The sequence below is a fragment of the Pelmatolapia mariae genome, linkage group LG12, assembly GCF_036321145.2.
Source record: "Pelmatolapia mariae isolate MD_Pm_ZW linkage group LG12, Pm_UMD_F_2, whole genome shotgun sequence".
In the NCBI taxonomy this organism is placed as follows: Eukaryota; Metazoa; Chordata; class Actinopteri; order Cichliformes; family Cichlidae; genus Pelmatolapia; species Pelmatolapia mariae.
This window is the reverse complement of record NC_086237.1, coordinates 31160782-31174785: the sequence shown is the minus strand read 5'-3', so window position 1 is coordinate 31174785 and position 14004 is coordinate 31160782. Positions and strand designations below refer to the sequence as shown.

The 14004-nt window shown below is 38.6% G+C and overlaps 1 protein-coding gene across 1 annotated transcript in view; it reads right to left on the bottom strand.

The window, feature by feature from the left end:
* Nucleotides 1–973: 973 nt before the first annotated feature.
* Nucleotides 974–14004, bottom strand: part of zgc:63587 (uncharacterized protein LOC393431 homolog) — a 28313-nt gene continuing 15282 nt past the window's right edge. The window contains exons 8-12 of the mRNA XM_063489282.1: nucleotides 5951–6052; nucleotides 5604–5749; nucleotides 5364–5447; nucleotides 5216–5273; nucleotides 974–2192 (exon numbers count right to left, since the gene is read on the bottom strand). Of these exons, the coding sequence (XP_063345352.1) occupies nucleotides 2127–2192; nucleotides 5216–5273; nucleotides 5364–5447; nucleotides 5604–5749; nucleotides 5951–6052 (456 nt within the window). The 3' untranslated portion in view covers nucleotides 974–2126. The remainder of the gene's footprint in view (nucleotides 2193–5215; nucleotides 5274–5363; nucleotides 5448–5603; nucleotides 5750–5950; nucleotides 6053–14004) is intronic.

The following is a 14004-nucleotide window of genomic DNA, read 5'->3' as shown; positions in this document are numbered from 1 at the left end:
CCTCCTCCTCACAGACTCAGCCAAACAGCAGGAGGATGCTATGAGTGTCAAAACCTCAGTAACATCCGTTATTTAGTAACCCTCACTTCTCTCTGAGCCTTAAAGCTATTTTACTTACGCTTGAAATCACTGGACCCAACACATGAACACATATTTACCTGATGAACCTACAAAAGTTTGCCTTGTTTTTAGTGTCCTCAATGAAACGATTCATATTATTTTGTAACCTTTGTACCTTTTATGTTTTATTTATTCACCTTGAAAGTCCTCAGTCTGACCTAAGGTTTTACTTTTTATAACTATCTGCTCCCCTTGTGGTTACGTCTTTGCGGTATGTGCAGATTACACTTTTACATAAAAAAATAATTCTAGAAAGAAATAAAATTGATAAATTCACAAAGCTTAATAGGATTTACTTTTCATACTGCTGGACTTTGTGCCAGCAACTTCATAATGAACAAAAAAATAATAATAATCAAAGAAACGTCTGGAACGACTACCTCTTTGAAATTTCTTCCTATGCCTGTTCTCACGGCGAAATGGTTGCCCCACAGTAATGAGCTCCCTAGTTTGAACTTCCTGTTTGTCTGGGACCTGCGTGGGCTTTCTCTAGCATGTTGGGTTAATTGGTGGTTTCAAGCTGAATGTGTGTATGTGAGAGTCTGTTGCTGTCTCTCTGTTATCCCTCCTTTAGACAGGCGACCCGATCCAGGGTGTACTGCGCCTCTCACCGTGTTACAGCTAAAATTAGCTCCTGCTCCCTAAACAAACTTAATTTGAATAAGTGGATAAGAAAATGGATGCTACGAGAGTTTCCTGTGCAAGACAGATGTCACATTTTTTTCTACATGTTACATAGGAAACCAAACAGAAAACACAGACAGTCACACATTTTAGAAACAGTAACACTGCCAAGTCATATCGATCATGAGTCTCAAAGGTACCCCCTGCCCCCAAATGAGCAAATGTCAACTTTTGTTCTCTTAACAAATTTTATTTGAGACAGGAAATACAAAACATGTCGACATCTAAAAAGTCTTAACTGACACATTGATAAGAAATAATGGCACATGAGTGAAAGCACGATTAAACGGCAGTGCTGGGGAAATGTTAAGGTCTGCTGTTCACAGTGGGCTGGAGGGAGTTTACACACAGCACAGTTACATATTTAAACTGAAATGAGTGAATACAGTAAGTTGAAAAGCTGCACATGTAGTGTACAAGCCGACCGTTTTATACATGAAATGATGTCACCGAGACAAACATGGGAACATTGTAACTTACAGTACTGATTGATTAGTTTTCAGTCTGAAGTTATAGTTTGGCACATTAAAATCAGGTATTACAGATAAATTAAAAAAAACAACAACTATGCAAATTCTAAAGCCTGGAGGGCTTGCATTAGTTTTAGCTGTTGGTTATACAATAAAGTTTCTAGTCTAACACATTTAGGAAAACCAGATTTAAGAGTTTTCCTCATCATGGTTTACCACACGTATCTATCTCTGTGGTAATATTTATAATTATTGCGTTATCAGGCTGAAGCAAACAGGCACTAATGGTTATTCAGAGGTGAAGGTGATGGGTGAGTGATGAGTAACCAACAGAAAAAACGAGACGCAAACTATTTGTACCTTTAAGTGAATGAGTTCAAACCCAATAGCAGAACAAATGGAAAATAATGCATCTTAAAGTTTTGACCTGTGAGGTGAAACTCACAGTTTGTATATTATGTAAACACGTGTGTGACGGTAAAACCACTCGGTACCGCTGTCACTGTCAACGCTGAGGATAACAACTAAGAAGGCTAAATAGCAGATAAATGATAATCATCCAGTATTCAAACATCGTCGTCATAACTTGTTTCTTTTTTTACCCACTCCCACAAGGAGACTAGTTTGAATGTGGAGTCTTGAAGAGGCAGAGCTGCCAAACAGCCGATGGATGGAAGAATGGAGGGAAGAAGAAGAAGAGGTGGTGGTGTGCACATGTGGTTCTGGAAACTGGCTCCTGGTGGGTCTGCAGAGTGGCAGGGCTGGACAACTAAGTGTATGCATGTGTATGCTTTATGTGTACGTGTGTGCTGGTGGCTTGGGTCACAGTGCTTCCCTTCACCTCCGACCCTTTTACTCGTCCGACTTCATCTTCATCTGTGCCTGCATCTGCGCGATCATCTCCTGCATGCGTCTCAGCTACAGAAAGAGAAAGAAGATGAAAATAAAACCCCATTGAAGTTTTTTTCAAGCAGAGACCACTTTCACATCAGTATGTTTCATTTAGTTTGGTCAGATTTAGGCAACCAAACGATCGATATAAACTTATCAGAAGGTCGTGGTCTGGGGTTAAAATACACACATATCTGCTGATTCAGTCAGCCTTTCTTAGAATATTAGCTTGTGGCGAAATGTAATGTGTGACTTCAAGACCTAATGTCTGCTTCAAAGAATACTTCTCCTTTTTTGTACTTGTAGGATTGCCATAATAGCCATAATGTCACAGTCCAGGAAACAGCACACACCCAGAAAATATTCATGTATTAACAGAAAAAAAAAAAAGCCTTTTTTCTCTTTAATAATAAAATATTTTAATTGTTTTAAGCTTAAGAAATTGGAGGACTGTGACAACAGTATAATTCACTCAGTATTTAACTAGGCTAAAGCAGCCAACTAACTGCCATCTGAAACAGCTTACAGAATAACATTTTGTTTACACAAGAAAAAAAAAGTGTTTGTTTAGTCACCATTTAGTCAAATAGAGAGTATTTATATATCAGCTATAATGTAAAAAAGCTTAAAAATAAATAAAAGCATAAAATCAATGCAAACTAATAAATGAATAATTGCTACGGGTAAATGTTAAAGAGTAAAAAGCACTAAAACAAAGCCAGTATTTAAAACTAACAGTGAGGATGCACTACAGAAGGATCACAGGTGTTCTTATTAAACAGCAGCTCTCCTGTTAATATCTCTCGCCCTCTTGTGGCAGAGCACAGAACTTCAAGCAGTTCAAGCCAGATTATTTTTTCTCAGTAGGTGAAACATGGTTGTTTCTACAGAACTAAGAGACTGACATGTCTGCTACTGTATAGTATTATGTTGTCTAAAACAAGGGAAGATGGCATCTTGCTGCAACTGAATTACCTATTTAGAAAGTCTATATTTAAGTCTTCATGTTTAAGTTTACCTTTGACATTTTAGCTTACAAAGCTTTAGTTTAAGCCTCCTGTGGGCTGTTAACTCTACTTCAGCTCTAACTGTAAGGAAAATAAACCCTGAATTGTCAGAAAATGTATATTTAAGCCCAACCTTAAGAATGTATTGAGCTATCTGCTGAATTTGCCTGAACATTTCAGAAAGGCAAATTTGACATTACTGCACATTGAACTGACCCGCGGTGCATTATCCGATCATTGAATGTGACACAACTCGGAACTCCTAATCAGTTCTCAGTACACGACTATTTCCAAGAACCGCTCAAGTAAATAACAATTACTTATTCATTTACTCTGGGACCTTTTAGGAATCTAGGGAGTATCACAGGTCATTGTGATATTTCCTCCAAGCAAAACCTCTCACGACATCTAAACAAATCAGCCAAACAAACGATCCCTCTGGCTTTGTGGCTTCGGTTCCTAACATTACTGAGGTTGTTCCCACCATAAAAAACACCCAGGCAGGAAGTGATGGCATATCCTGCTTGGAGACATTGTTTACAAACAGCTCTGATTGCACCCCACCTGCTCACTATGGTGCCCTGCTGCAGTAACAGAAAAAGGCCAATCAAAGGCAATCAGGAAACAGGTTATGACCTGATGACATGCAGGCTCAGCGGCCCATAAGGTTAACAATGCATATCGAGTGAAAATAAGAATGTTTTTGCGTTCCAACATACAACCAGACAGAAAAACAGGCTACTTTCCTGGTTTGCATTTGCAGCTTCTAAAACTGTGGTCATGACCTTTGAAAGCACGTTATGTTACAGTGCTGCAGGCTCAGTGTGATTCTGCATTTATACCTGACTATACACCGGGTGCCAGACCTGCTTGAGTCATCAAATCCTCGTGTGTTGTCTGAACACCATGTCAGCCATTTTTCACCCTGAAATATTCTACTGAACTGTTTTCAAGATGAAACGATCAACTGAGCCTTTCTACATTTACAGATTTATGGCTCACAGACATCACGATTTCACTGGGAAATCAAACTACTTTATGCTTTTTATTTATGCTTTTCATCTGTGTAGTTCTGCTACTTTAACAAAAGAAGAAAAAAGAACAATGATAGAAATCCCTTTTTTAACCTGGAAACACACACATGAAAATATGTTATGAGTGCTGAATTGAAAGCCTGGAACTTTAATTTAGTTTGGACAAATGTGAAGCACCGTAAACAGCCTTAGCCTTTAATGTATGAATAAAGTTTCATTTACTTATTTTACAAAAAAGTCAATGATTATTAACCTCTATATGTTTAAAAAAATATATTATAAATCCTAATTCTTTTGATTTTTGTTGAGTCAGCACTAAACACACAGTGAGGAATTGGAAATAAAGTCCTTAAATATCACAGACCTACAACTTAACAGATGACAATTCAGTCTGGTAAAGATGAAGATGTTTTTGACATGCGTGAACTGTGGGGTGAGTACTGTTAAATTTTATGTAAAACTTTATTTTTCATTTTAAATTTGTTTAAAATGTAGGTGCTGTTAATCATTACTCTATTACATAAAGAATATGTATATATATTTGTATAGATTTAAATTTAAAGAAATCCAGTAGGGTACAATGCGTATTAAAATTGGGGTCTTAAATTATTTACCAAAGAAATGAATACATGTCCCTTAAATGTCCCTTTTAAAATCATAAGTTAAATCAGTACAGTCTTTGGTGATAATAAGCAGCCATAACAACATTACAGTATTCCACATAAACCTCAAACCAAAGGTTTACAGGTCAGATTATTTCTCTTTAAAACTGAACAGGTTTCTATGTAGTTTGCAAAGAAAATGAAAATTTATATATATACTTGTAATGATGTAAGACTGAAATGTAAGTATTCGCTAAATTATTCACGAGTCTGTGCCTTAAATGAGTGAAGTGAAAAAGCGCCACAGGCTAGTATTTTTTTTATTCTATTTCAGACTGCGGATGTCTGTGTGTACGGCTATTCACTTTTATTGCTCAAATACACAAATCTGCTCCGTGTGTTTTTACCTCTGCCTCCTTCTGTAGCAGGATCTGGTCCTTATCCAACACCTCCTCATCCACAGCTCTGCAGGACAAATGAAGTGATTAATATTATACTCCTTGAAAGAAACAGGAATAACTAAAGTGAGCTTTGCTATGTCAAACAGGATCCCACCTGCCCGCTCTCTTCAGCCTCTCTGAGCGGAAGTTCTCATAATGCAGATCCTGAGTTACCTCTTGGAGGTCTTGCATGTGGGTCCTGCAATAGACAGACACCAATCACATCTTCAAACACTAGAAGGCAGCAGAGCTCAGATTTTAACTTCATCTCTGGCAGCGACAAGCTTAACAGGGCAAAAGTTCTGGTTAGATTTTATAAGACTTTACTTTTCAAATTATAACCAAAGATACTCACACAAGCATGGTGCGCAACTTCAGGAAGTCATTGTGCTCAGGATTCTCCACCTCTACTACACCCCAGGGGTACAGACGACCACGGATCTTCTTCCCCTTCACTTCGATAAGCTGGTTGGAGCCAATGACAGCAAAGGGAATGCTTGCCTGGGAAAGGAAGTCAAATGTTAGTGGACACCCAAAGGCAGAGGAAAGGATATGTGGAAAATAAAGGTATCAGCGAGGAGCAGTTCCAGTGAAGGGAAGCAAAGATGAATGGGAAGAGAATGGTGTATCACTGAACCAGCAGAGGGAAATGGCAGACCTCCTATGGTAACAGCTGGCATTAGCTGAGTGCCCCTCTCTCACCTTCAGGACTCTAGTCTGCTCCTTGAACTCCTCATCCTCGTCAGAGTCGGCATCAGGTAGCTGATAAATTTTTATCCCTTGTTCTGCAATCTCATCCAGGATCTGAGAAGTGGAAACGAGAGAAACTGAAAGAAGAGGCCATGCTGTGGCGTCACTGTGATCCTGAACTCTCCCACTGTGATGGGAATCTCAACTCGAGCCCAACAAACATGCCACTGCAAATACTACAAGACGGGTCAGCTTGACCTTTACCAACAGGGTACTTGCAGCAGTCCAGAAAGCCAGATGTCACCTCATTTGAACAGTAAAATGTTCACATTGTTGCTACCTATGAGGACCATTTCATTTTTATTAAAAACTCTAATCATATATCCTAACTAAAACAAAATAAACTAAAACAACATCAGTACAGCTGATAACTGCAGCAGACCATTCCAGCTCCGCACATAGGTACTTCTGCAGTTCATCCAAACACATTTTCTCTGGAAAGACCAATGTCAACTTGTTTTTCAGGCTGTCTGTCAGCAGGCTTATGGAAAAAGGAAAGAGAAAAATATTTCAATCTTTATGCGGATGCTCTTTTTAGAATGAGCTGACAGAGGATCTGCTCTTAAAGCACCTCTCCAGTCCTAAAATGGTGCACTGGTTCACAGTATATTCACTGTAAACTGTGAATTATATGTAGAAAATAACAGCCGCTGTCCCATAAACAGAAAGTAAGGAAGCTCTACTGAGTAATAGGAGGGTTTGAGTGAGCACCTGTTGTTGCAGCAACACATTTAATTAAAGACCCCTGTGGAGGAGAAGGAGTTGAAACATAAAGGTTAGACAGGTAAAAAAAAAAAAATAATAAAAAAAATTAAAAAAAATAGCCTGTGTGCGCGTCAAACTTCCAAAGAGTCCGAAACAAAGATCTCGCCCTCCTTTATTTCTTCTCTGACCGGTGAAGAAACAAGCTGAAACAAAGGAGCTTTCTTCTCTGCTACCGCTGGGACAGATGTCAGTATTTATTATTGTAAACATCAAAGCTGCATTTTGCTTTTGTGTTCCCGAGAGGAGAATTTTGAAAACGACAATGCAATCTTGTGTAATGGTGCCAAAAAATGTCAAGCGCTGTTTTCCTGACTTTTTTGGGGACTTTCAAGTGCTATAGTGTATAATAGGATGGTGGTGAGTCAGCCAGCAGCCTGGGAAGTGAGTGCAGCTTTTCCTACAGAGCACAGCTCCTGTTTAAGTCCTTGTTATGGCTGTCACTTGTTTTCTCAGTGAGCTCTGCACGCAGTGTATGTGAGATAGTGTGTGCGCGGCGGAGAGTCGGGTATTGTTGTGGGCCAGATCTAAAAACAAACAGGCTTTGCAGGACCGAGAGGAGAGTGTGACACCAGGCTAGAGCCTCAGTTTCTCCCTCATGTACTCAAACACCAGATTTACAGGGACGTTCTACATGGAGGCTCGATAAACATCACTCTGGTGGGGTAGCACAGAGAGAATTTTGGGAAACTATGCACTCAGCGGCAAAATAAACATGTGTGACACAATGACAGGAAAAAAAATGAAACAAACAAATCCTGTAAAAAAGTAGATTAGATTAGACACAAATGCAGATGTGATAAAACAAAGAAATCCAACAAAAATGTGAACTGAAGAACTGATAAAACAGAATAACACAGTTTTTTACAAATGCAAAGTACAATTAAATATCTACAAACCTGCTTCAGTCATTGCGCAAACACAAGTCTGTTGTCTGCCATCATCTGTTTCCAGACCTTGTTAATCCTAAATGGCTGTTTACCTGAATTATTCTGTTCTGTAACGTGTGCTTAGCACAGGCTGAGACCTATAATCAAGACCGCTAATGGATCATGTGATTTCAAAACCACCACTCGCTCCAAATACCTGTTGTCTCCTGCCGATTTACTGTACACAATGTAGGCCTTAATCCCCAACGCTACACCAGCCTCTCCTTCTCGTAATTGAGTATTTTAGTTGGCACGGGGATATTGGCAGTGGGAACCAAGTTAACTTTATGACCATCATGTCAGGCCATAATACGCCACACACTCCCACCCCACTGTTATGATTGGCTTTAGTGGCTTGTTCAATGCTGTCAGAGCGGCAGACAAACAATGCAACTCCAGACTCTGCCTGAGCATTAATTAGAAAAGGAAGCCAACAATTTATCGTTTTACATCTCTGGCTTACATCACAGAATATGAAGTGATGTTTGTAGAAAGACTCCATCATGCTGGGCAGCTCTGAGTCCAGTGTGAGGGTATGATATGAAATGGTACTTTTAGGTTTGAAGATAGGTTAGAAATGGGACAAATGGCAGGTGAGTCATGCCAGACGTGTATTTACAGAAAGAAAAGCTGGTATCACTCAGTTCTTGAAATAGGAATATGAAATATACTGTAACAGTTATGTACAGCCCAAATATAGCATACCCGCAGGTCTATACATAGATATAATTACACAGAATGTAGTGGTGGGAGATATGACTAAGCACTTTTTCAACTGCAAAGCAGGTTGAGCCAAGACCTCCAATCATAAAGAAACAAGATGCAAACCCATCATTAGAGGGATTACACATTCATCTCTTAACCTGCTGAGGGAAAAATATTTTCAGGATTTGTTCATTCTCATAAGCTAAGCAAAAAAAGAATATGAATGACTCAAACACCTGCCAAGCTATGAACAAACATCACTGGAAGGAAACAAACACCAGCCAAAGAAAAGAACAGAAACAAAAAAGGGGATTGTGGTGATCACTGTAGTTCTGACATTCAACAGGTGACTGCATGCACAAGCAAACACTCCCAACTATTAAAGGCTTTTTTCGTGTGATTGCTGAGGATAGAGCTGAGTCTCTTGGTTTGGTCTGATTTGTATCCAGTAAAGTCAAACTGTGGCATGGAACAATACTTGGAAGGAGAAACATGGAGCAAAGTACTCTTGGGAACTCAACAATGCAGACATAGAAGGAAAACATTACAGAAAGCCAAAAAGGATTAAAAAAAAAAAAACTGCATTTCAATTCCAATCAACCCTGACCAAGTAAGAATCGGAAGACTAAAGACCAGACCAAGAGCACTTTCAATAAGGTTTATGTAACCTTAAAGATGCATGCCAGCTTCTTCAAGGGAGCTACGGGAATAAAACAGTGCATCCCTGCCATTAGAAGCAGGACATCCGAGCAGCTTTCAAACCTTCTTTCATACCAGAAACTCCTTAAACCTTATGATGCACTATTCCAATTTCTTCATTAGAGACTGAGAGAAACTTAACAGATTTGTTACGACTGACCCACATGGAGGGTCGCTGCTTGTTATGAGATTAAAGGACAGGGGTCCCTTTTTTTCCCAAGGCTGAAGACATTATTAAAGGAAAATCCACAGTGTGCCTCTTGTAAGACTCCAGTAGGTCCAACTGTGTGTAAATTACTGCTTGCTCTACACCTTATAAAACCATGCACTTACTTTAATGTTTAATTTTTACTTTTCTGAAGGCAAGAGCTAATATAGGAGTACTGTAAAGGTTTTCAAAGGTCAACTGGAACTAATACTGGCATTGGTATTTAGCTGTTCATTTTAATAGTAATAAAATGTTAGAATCAAGGTGAAAATTGTCAATGCATTGTTATTTGGCGAGCATCTTTTATTTCACCATCTTTGTATACTGGTGCCACTATACAAATTTGCTTAATACATTACAACCTTATATAAGAGATGCTTGAAGCAAAGACTTTAAAATTTTTTTTTTAATTAAAAAGGGCATTTATTTTTATTTCTAACAAATGCAAATGTAATCAGTAAATGCATTAAAAGATGAGCTATAGCTGGATTTTCACACTGGATAAACAAATATTATGGTCAAAAACACATTTTCTGTTAATGTGTTTCAAGTCACAGTAAATCTCATGAAAAATAGAGTGCTGATGGGTCTGATGATGGAGTCCTACTTTCTACGTGACAAACAAGGAGAAATATGAGCAAGCAGCAATATAGTCTTACAAAAATAAAAGGGACAGTACTGTTAAACAACACCATGATAAAAATGGCCGAAAAACTGTCTAGAAAGGTATGATCCCTTAAGACTTTTCCAAACTCATAACAAGACTTCTAATTCTCTCTCACAAAATCAAAGCACGTGGCTTTTAATTAAATATGTCAACAAATATTGACACTTGTTAGAGAGTACTGAACTCGTATCTTTGTAAATAACATTCCAGCAAACACATTTCACATACCTTCACATATAAACTTCCTACTATTTAGCTTCCAGATACAACCTCAAGACACATAAGACCGAACACTTTTGTCTTGCCAGGAAACGCCTTTCAGCTAACCGGCTCTCTCCTGCCTGCAGGGAGTCTGAGGGGGTGAAGGAGCCCCAACAATACCTGATCTGAGGGGGTCGGAGGGGGATTTAGATCTCATACCAGCCATCTAACCAAACACACACACACACACGCACACCCCTAAGTGCATACTGTGTTCAACTCGTATAATCTGGCGTTAGTAGCAGGAACAGAGCTTGTATGTTACGTGCATGGAGCCTTGTAGCTCAAGGAGGTCAGTGATTCACCAAAGTAAAAGAACAACAGCAAGACAGGTTAAAAAAGCCATTCTGACCGGACAATCTACAGACTAAATCCCCCAGAAAGTTCCCTTAAGAGTACAAAACTAATTGTGACACACAGCAGCACCAGTAGAACACCACAACACACTATCTAGAAATATTTTGTTGGTCCAGATTTGAATGTTTTTAAAGTGAGGTACTGATGTAAAGTACAAAGGAAGTCCTACAATCACAGTACCAAGAAGGTATCGTATGAGTAATAATGAACACACAAACACACAGCCACCCACACTCCTATTGTCTGGGCTAAGCATTAGTACAGTTAAGACCACCCACCTTTCCTTTGATCAAAGAGCATACAGATACAATTGAGCCATTCACGTAATCTTGTATTTATGTGAGATTTAGAAGAGGACAGCCACAACCACAAACCAAGTTTTGTGACTTTATTTGCTAATCAAAAGGGACTCAACCGCTTCAAGTGACTCATCAGCAGTAAGCCAAAGTCCAGAAACGATCTTTTCAGATTTTTAACGGTACAGTTGACCCACACTTTCTTCACTTGAAAGCAATTAATCGTGTGTAACAGAGTTGTGTGTTCCATGAGACAAAAGGCCTATTTATTATTTTAAAATCTTTGGAGATGGGGAACGTGCCCTGGCACAATGACCAAAGGAGGGCATAAAAATAAATATATCACCCTGTTTGAAACACTGGAAGGAAAAGGATCAAGCACAAGCTGATCAGGGCCTGACACAAGGAACTTGCAATCACCCCATAACCTCACTGATAAGGTACCAGTCTAAGCCTGCACTAGTGTTGGTTACTTGAAAAAAGTAATCAGTAACTAATTACTGATTACTTCCCCCAAAAAGTAAATCCGTTACTTTACTTTTGAAAATAAGTAATCAGTAATTAGTTACTTAGTTACTTTTTAAAAAATGATTTACAACCTGAATAGGTAATAAAGCAATAGACCTTTCAGCCCAATTCTACTTTTTCTGAATAATTCATCATATAAAATGTAATCAAATGAAAAAGTCTCTTTTTGAAACTTGTTTTATTAGTTTTAATCTTTTAACTTTATGCATCAAGCAAACATTAAATTATATGCAACATTCTCTGACTGGAAGAAATTTGTTTTTGTGTTTACACTCACTCTTTCAAATAGATGCAAGTAAAACACAGCAGAAAATAAATAAAATCAAAGACTCAGCGGTCCTGTTGCTCTATTTTCACCTGTATAGCAGGAGTGGGGCAGGCGGAGGTTTGCCCTGGTGCAGGTGTGTCGTAGCGGTCAGTGGAAGGATCTGGGAGTTTCACATTCCCGTGGCAGCGTACTGTTGGTGCTTGCTCGGAAGTTTAGGGGTTTTTTTCGCTGTAAAAATAAGTTTTCTTCCCACGCAGTGAACAGCGGATGCTAATGTTTTTGTCACTTTTTACGGAATCAAACTCAAAGTAAGGTCAGTACTTCCATGCCTTAAACGCTGCATGCTCATACTCTCTCCCGCACTCGATATATTATCCATTGTTGATCTGCACACAGCTGTTGCCACGAATGTCGCACTGGCTTACGTCATTGTCATGAGACACTCTCGCAAAAAAAAAAAAAAAAAAAATCAAAAAAAAATCACGGTTTTAGTAACGCAGTAACGCAGCGTGCTTACGGGAAAGTAACAGTAATCAAATTACCTCTTTTGCAATAGCAATCCCTTACTTTACTCGTTACTTGAAAAAAGTAATCGGATTACAGTAAGGCCCATCTCTGGTCTGTACAATAAGAATTTAAATTGGAGCTCATCAGGAAACTCCCATAACTACATATCATTAATCAGGTGCGTATAATTACCTCAAAAATATGCTTTCCTAGAGTAACATATCTGACTACTAATCATGCTTTGATTTTGCCATTTAACTAAACTTGGTTCAAACGATTAAAATTAGAGAGATAAAGTTTTAACGCAAAAAAAAAAAAAAGAAAAAAAAAAGAGGTTAACAAGTTAGGTATGATCACTATTTATGAAGCATACATTTTTGTATTGAATTTATTCAATAATTCATTTTTTTAATGTATTATTTTCTTTCGCCTTTATTTTGGTGACATCTAGTTTTACAGGTGTTGCAAAAAGAATCGGTGTAAAAAGCTGCAGCCTTTTCAGTCAACTATTTGGATTCTTTCAGTTTAGGTCAATTTTTTGTTCTCAATATTTATTTAATCGGGTTTCTGTGTCTGGTTTCTGTCACTTTAAAAAAAATATATTAATAGTGATGCAAATAAAAACAGTCATTATTATTACTGACTGTGTCGACACTGGTAACGTGCACCAGTGGAGAGCTTATTCACAAAGTAGGAGTATGGCGGAGGAGTTGGGGACATGGTAGTAAGTAACAAAATGCTGTGCGAACTGAGACAAGGGCAAACAGAAAGATAAGGAGAAGAAAGAAGAGGAGACGAGGAAGACACGAAAAAGAGGCTGAGGTATTGTTTGCGGTCTACAGGCTTGCGCGAGAACAGCGGAGGAGCTGGGTTCTCTGGCCTTCACTGACCTCTGACTTTAGTCTTTACACAAAAGGAAAGAAAGCTCACACAGTCACAATCAGTTTAATACAAATTTCTTACGCCTTTGCCTATAGCAAAGGCATCCTTATGCACTATTTTACCTTTTAGTGCAAATTCCTCACACTTTAAATATGCTGATCACTTCCAAAAATCACAGACTGGGATTTTAGATGTTTTCCCTTCGTTCTGGGCAGTGTTTGTTTTAGGCACATTTAATCAAAGCATGAAAACCACACAGAGCGACTCGTAATTTGCTTGAGAGAAGTAATTCATCAGTGCAAGCAGCTGGCCCAGTTTTTAGTTACATTCACATAAATCTTGGATTTGTATTAGTCTTTTAAGCTCTCTTCTCTCAATTTTATACAAAAAAGGTGGTTGTTGAAATCAGTCAACTTTAGTGTTGTAGCTACAGAAGGGAAAAAATAGAAATATGCACTCTATTTTTTTTTAGATAAGAATAAAGGTCTTTACTCTTTTTTTGCTCATCTGGATTCCACTTTAAACCAGCTGTGTACCATCCTCTTCTCTCAAACAGAAAACAACCAGTAAAGCACTTTCAGACTAAATCCCCACACAGGATATGACTTTAGGGTCCCAGACTGAGAGGATCAGACCCTCAATATACCCTCCTCAGGGCAAGTTATGAGCTAGAGACCACGATGACTCTGGTGAAGGAAATTGGCATTAGAGCAAACGTAAAAAAAAAAAAAAAAAAGAAAAGAAAAAGAAAAAAAAGAGGACACAAAGATGAAGGGCGAGAAAATAACAGGCTGGTGGGGGAAACACTGCCAGGAAAGGAAGAACTGGTTAAAACGCAGGCAAATGATGAGTGGTTCCGGTGAACGCTTGTTCAATTTGTTCTTAGAGCCTGAGCTGTGCTACTTGTGTCTTGTCAGTGGAACAGTCTTGACACGTT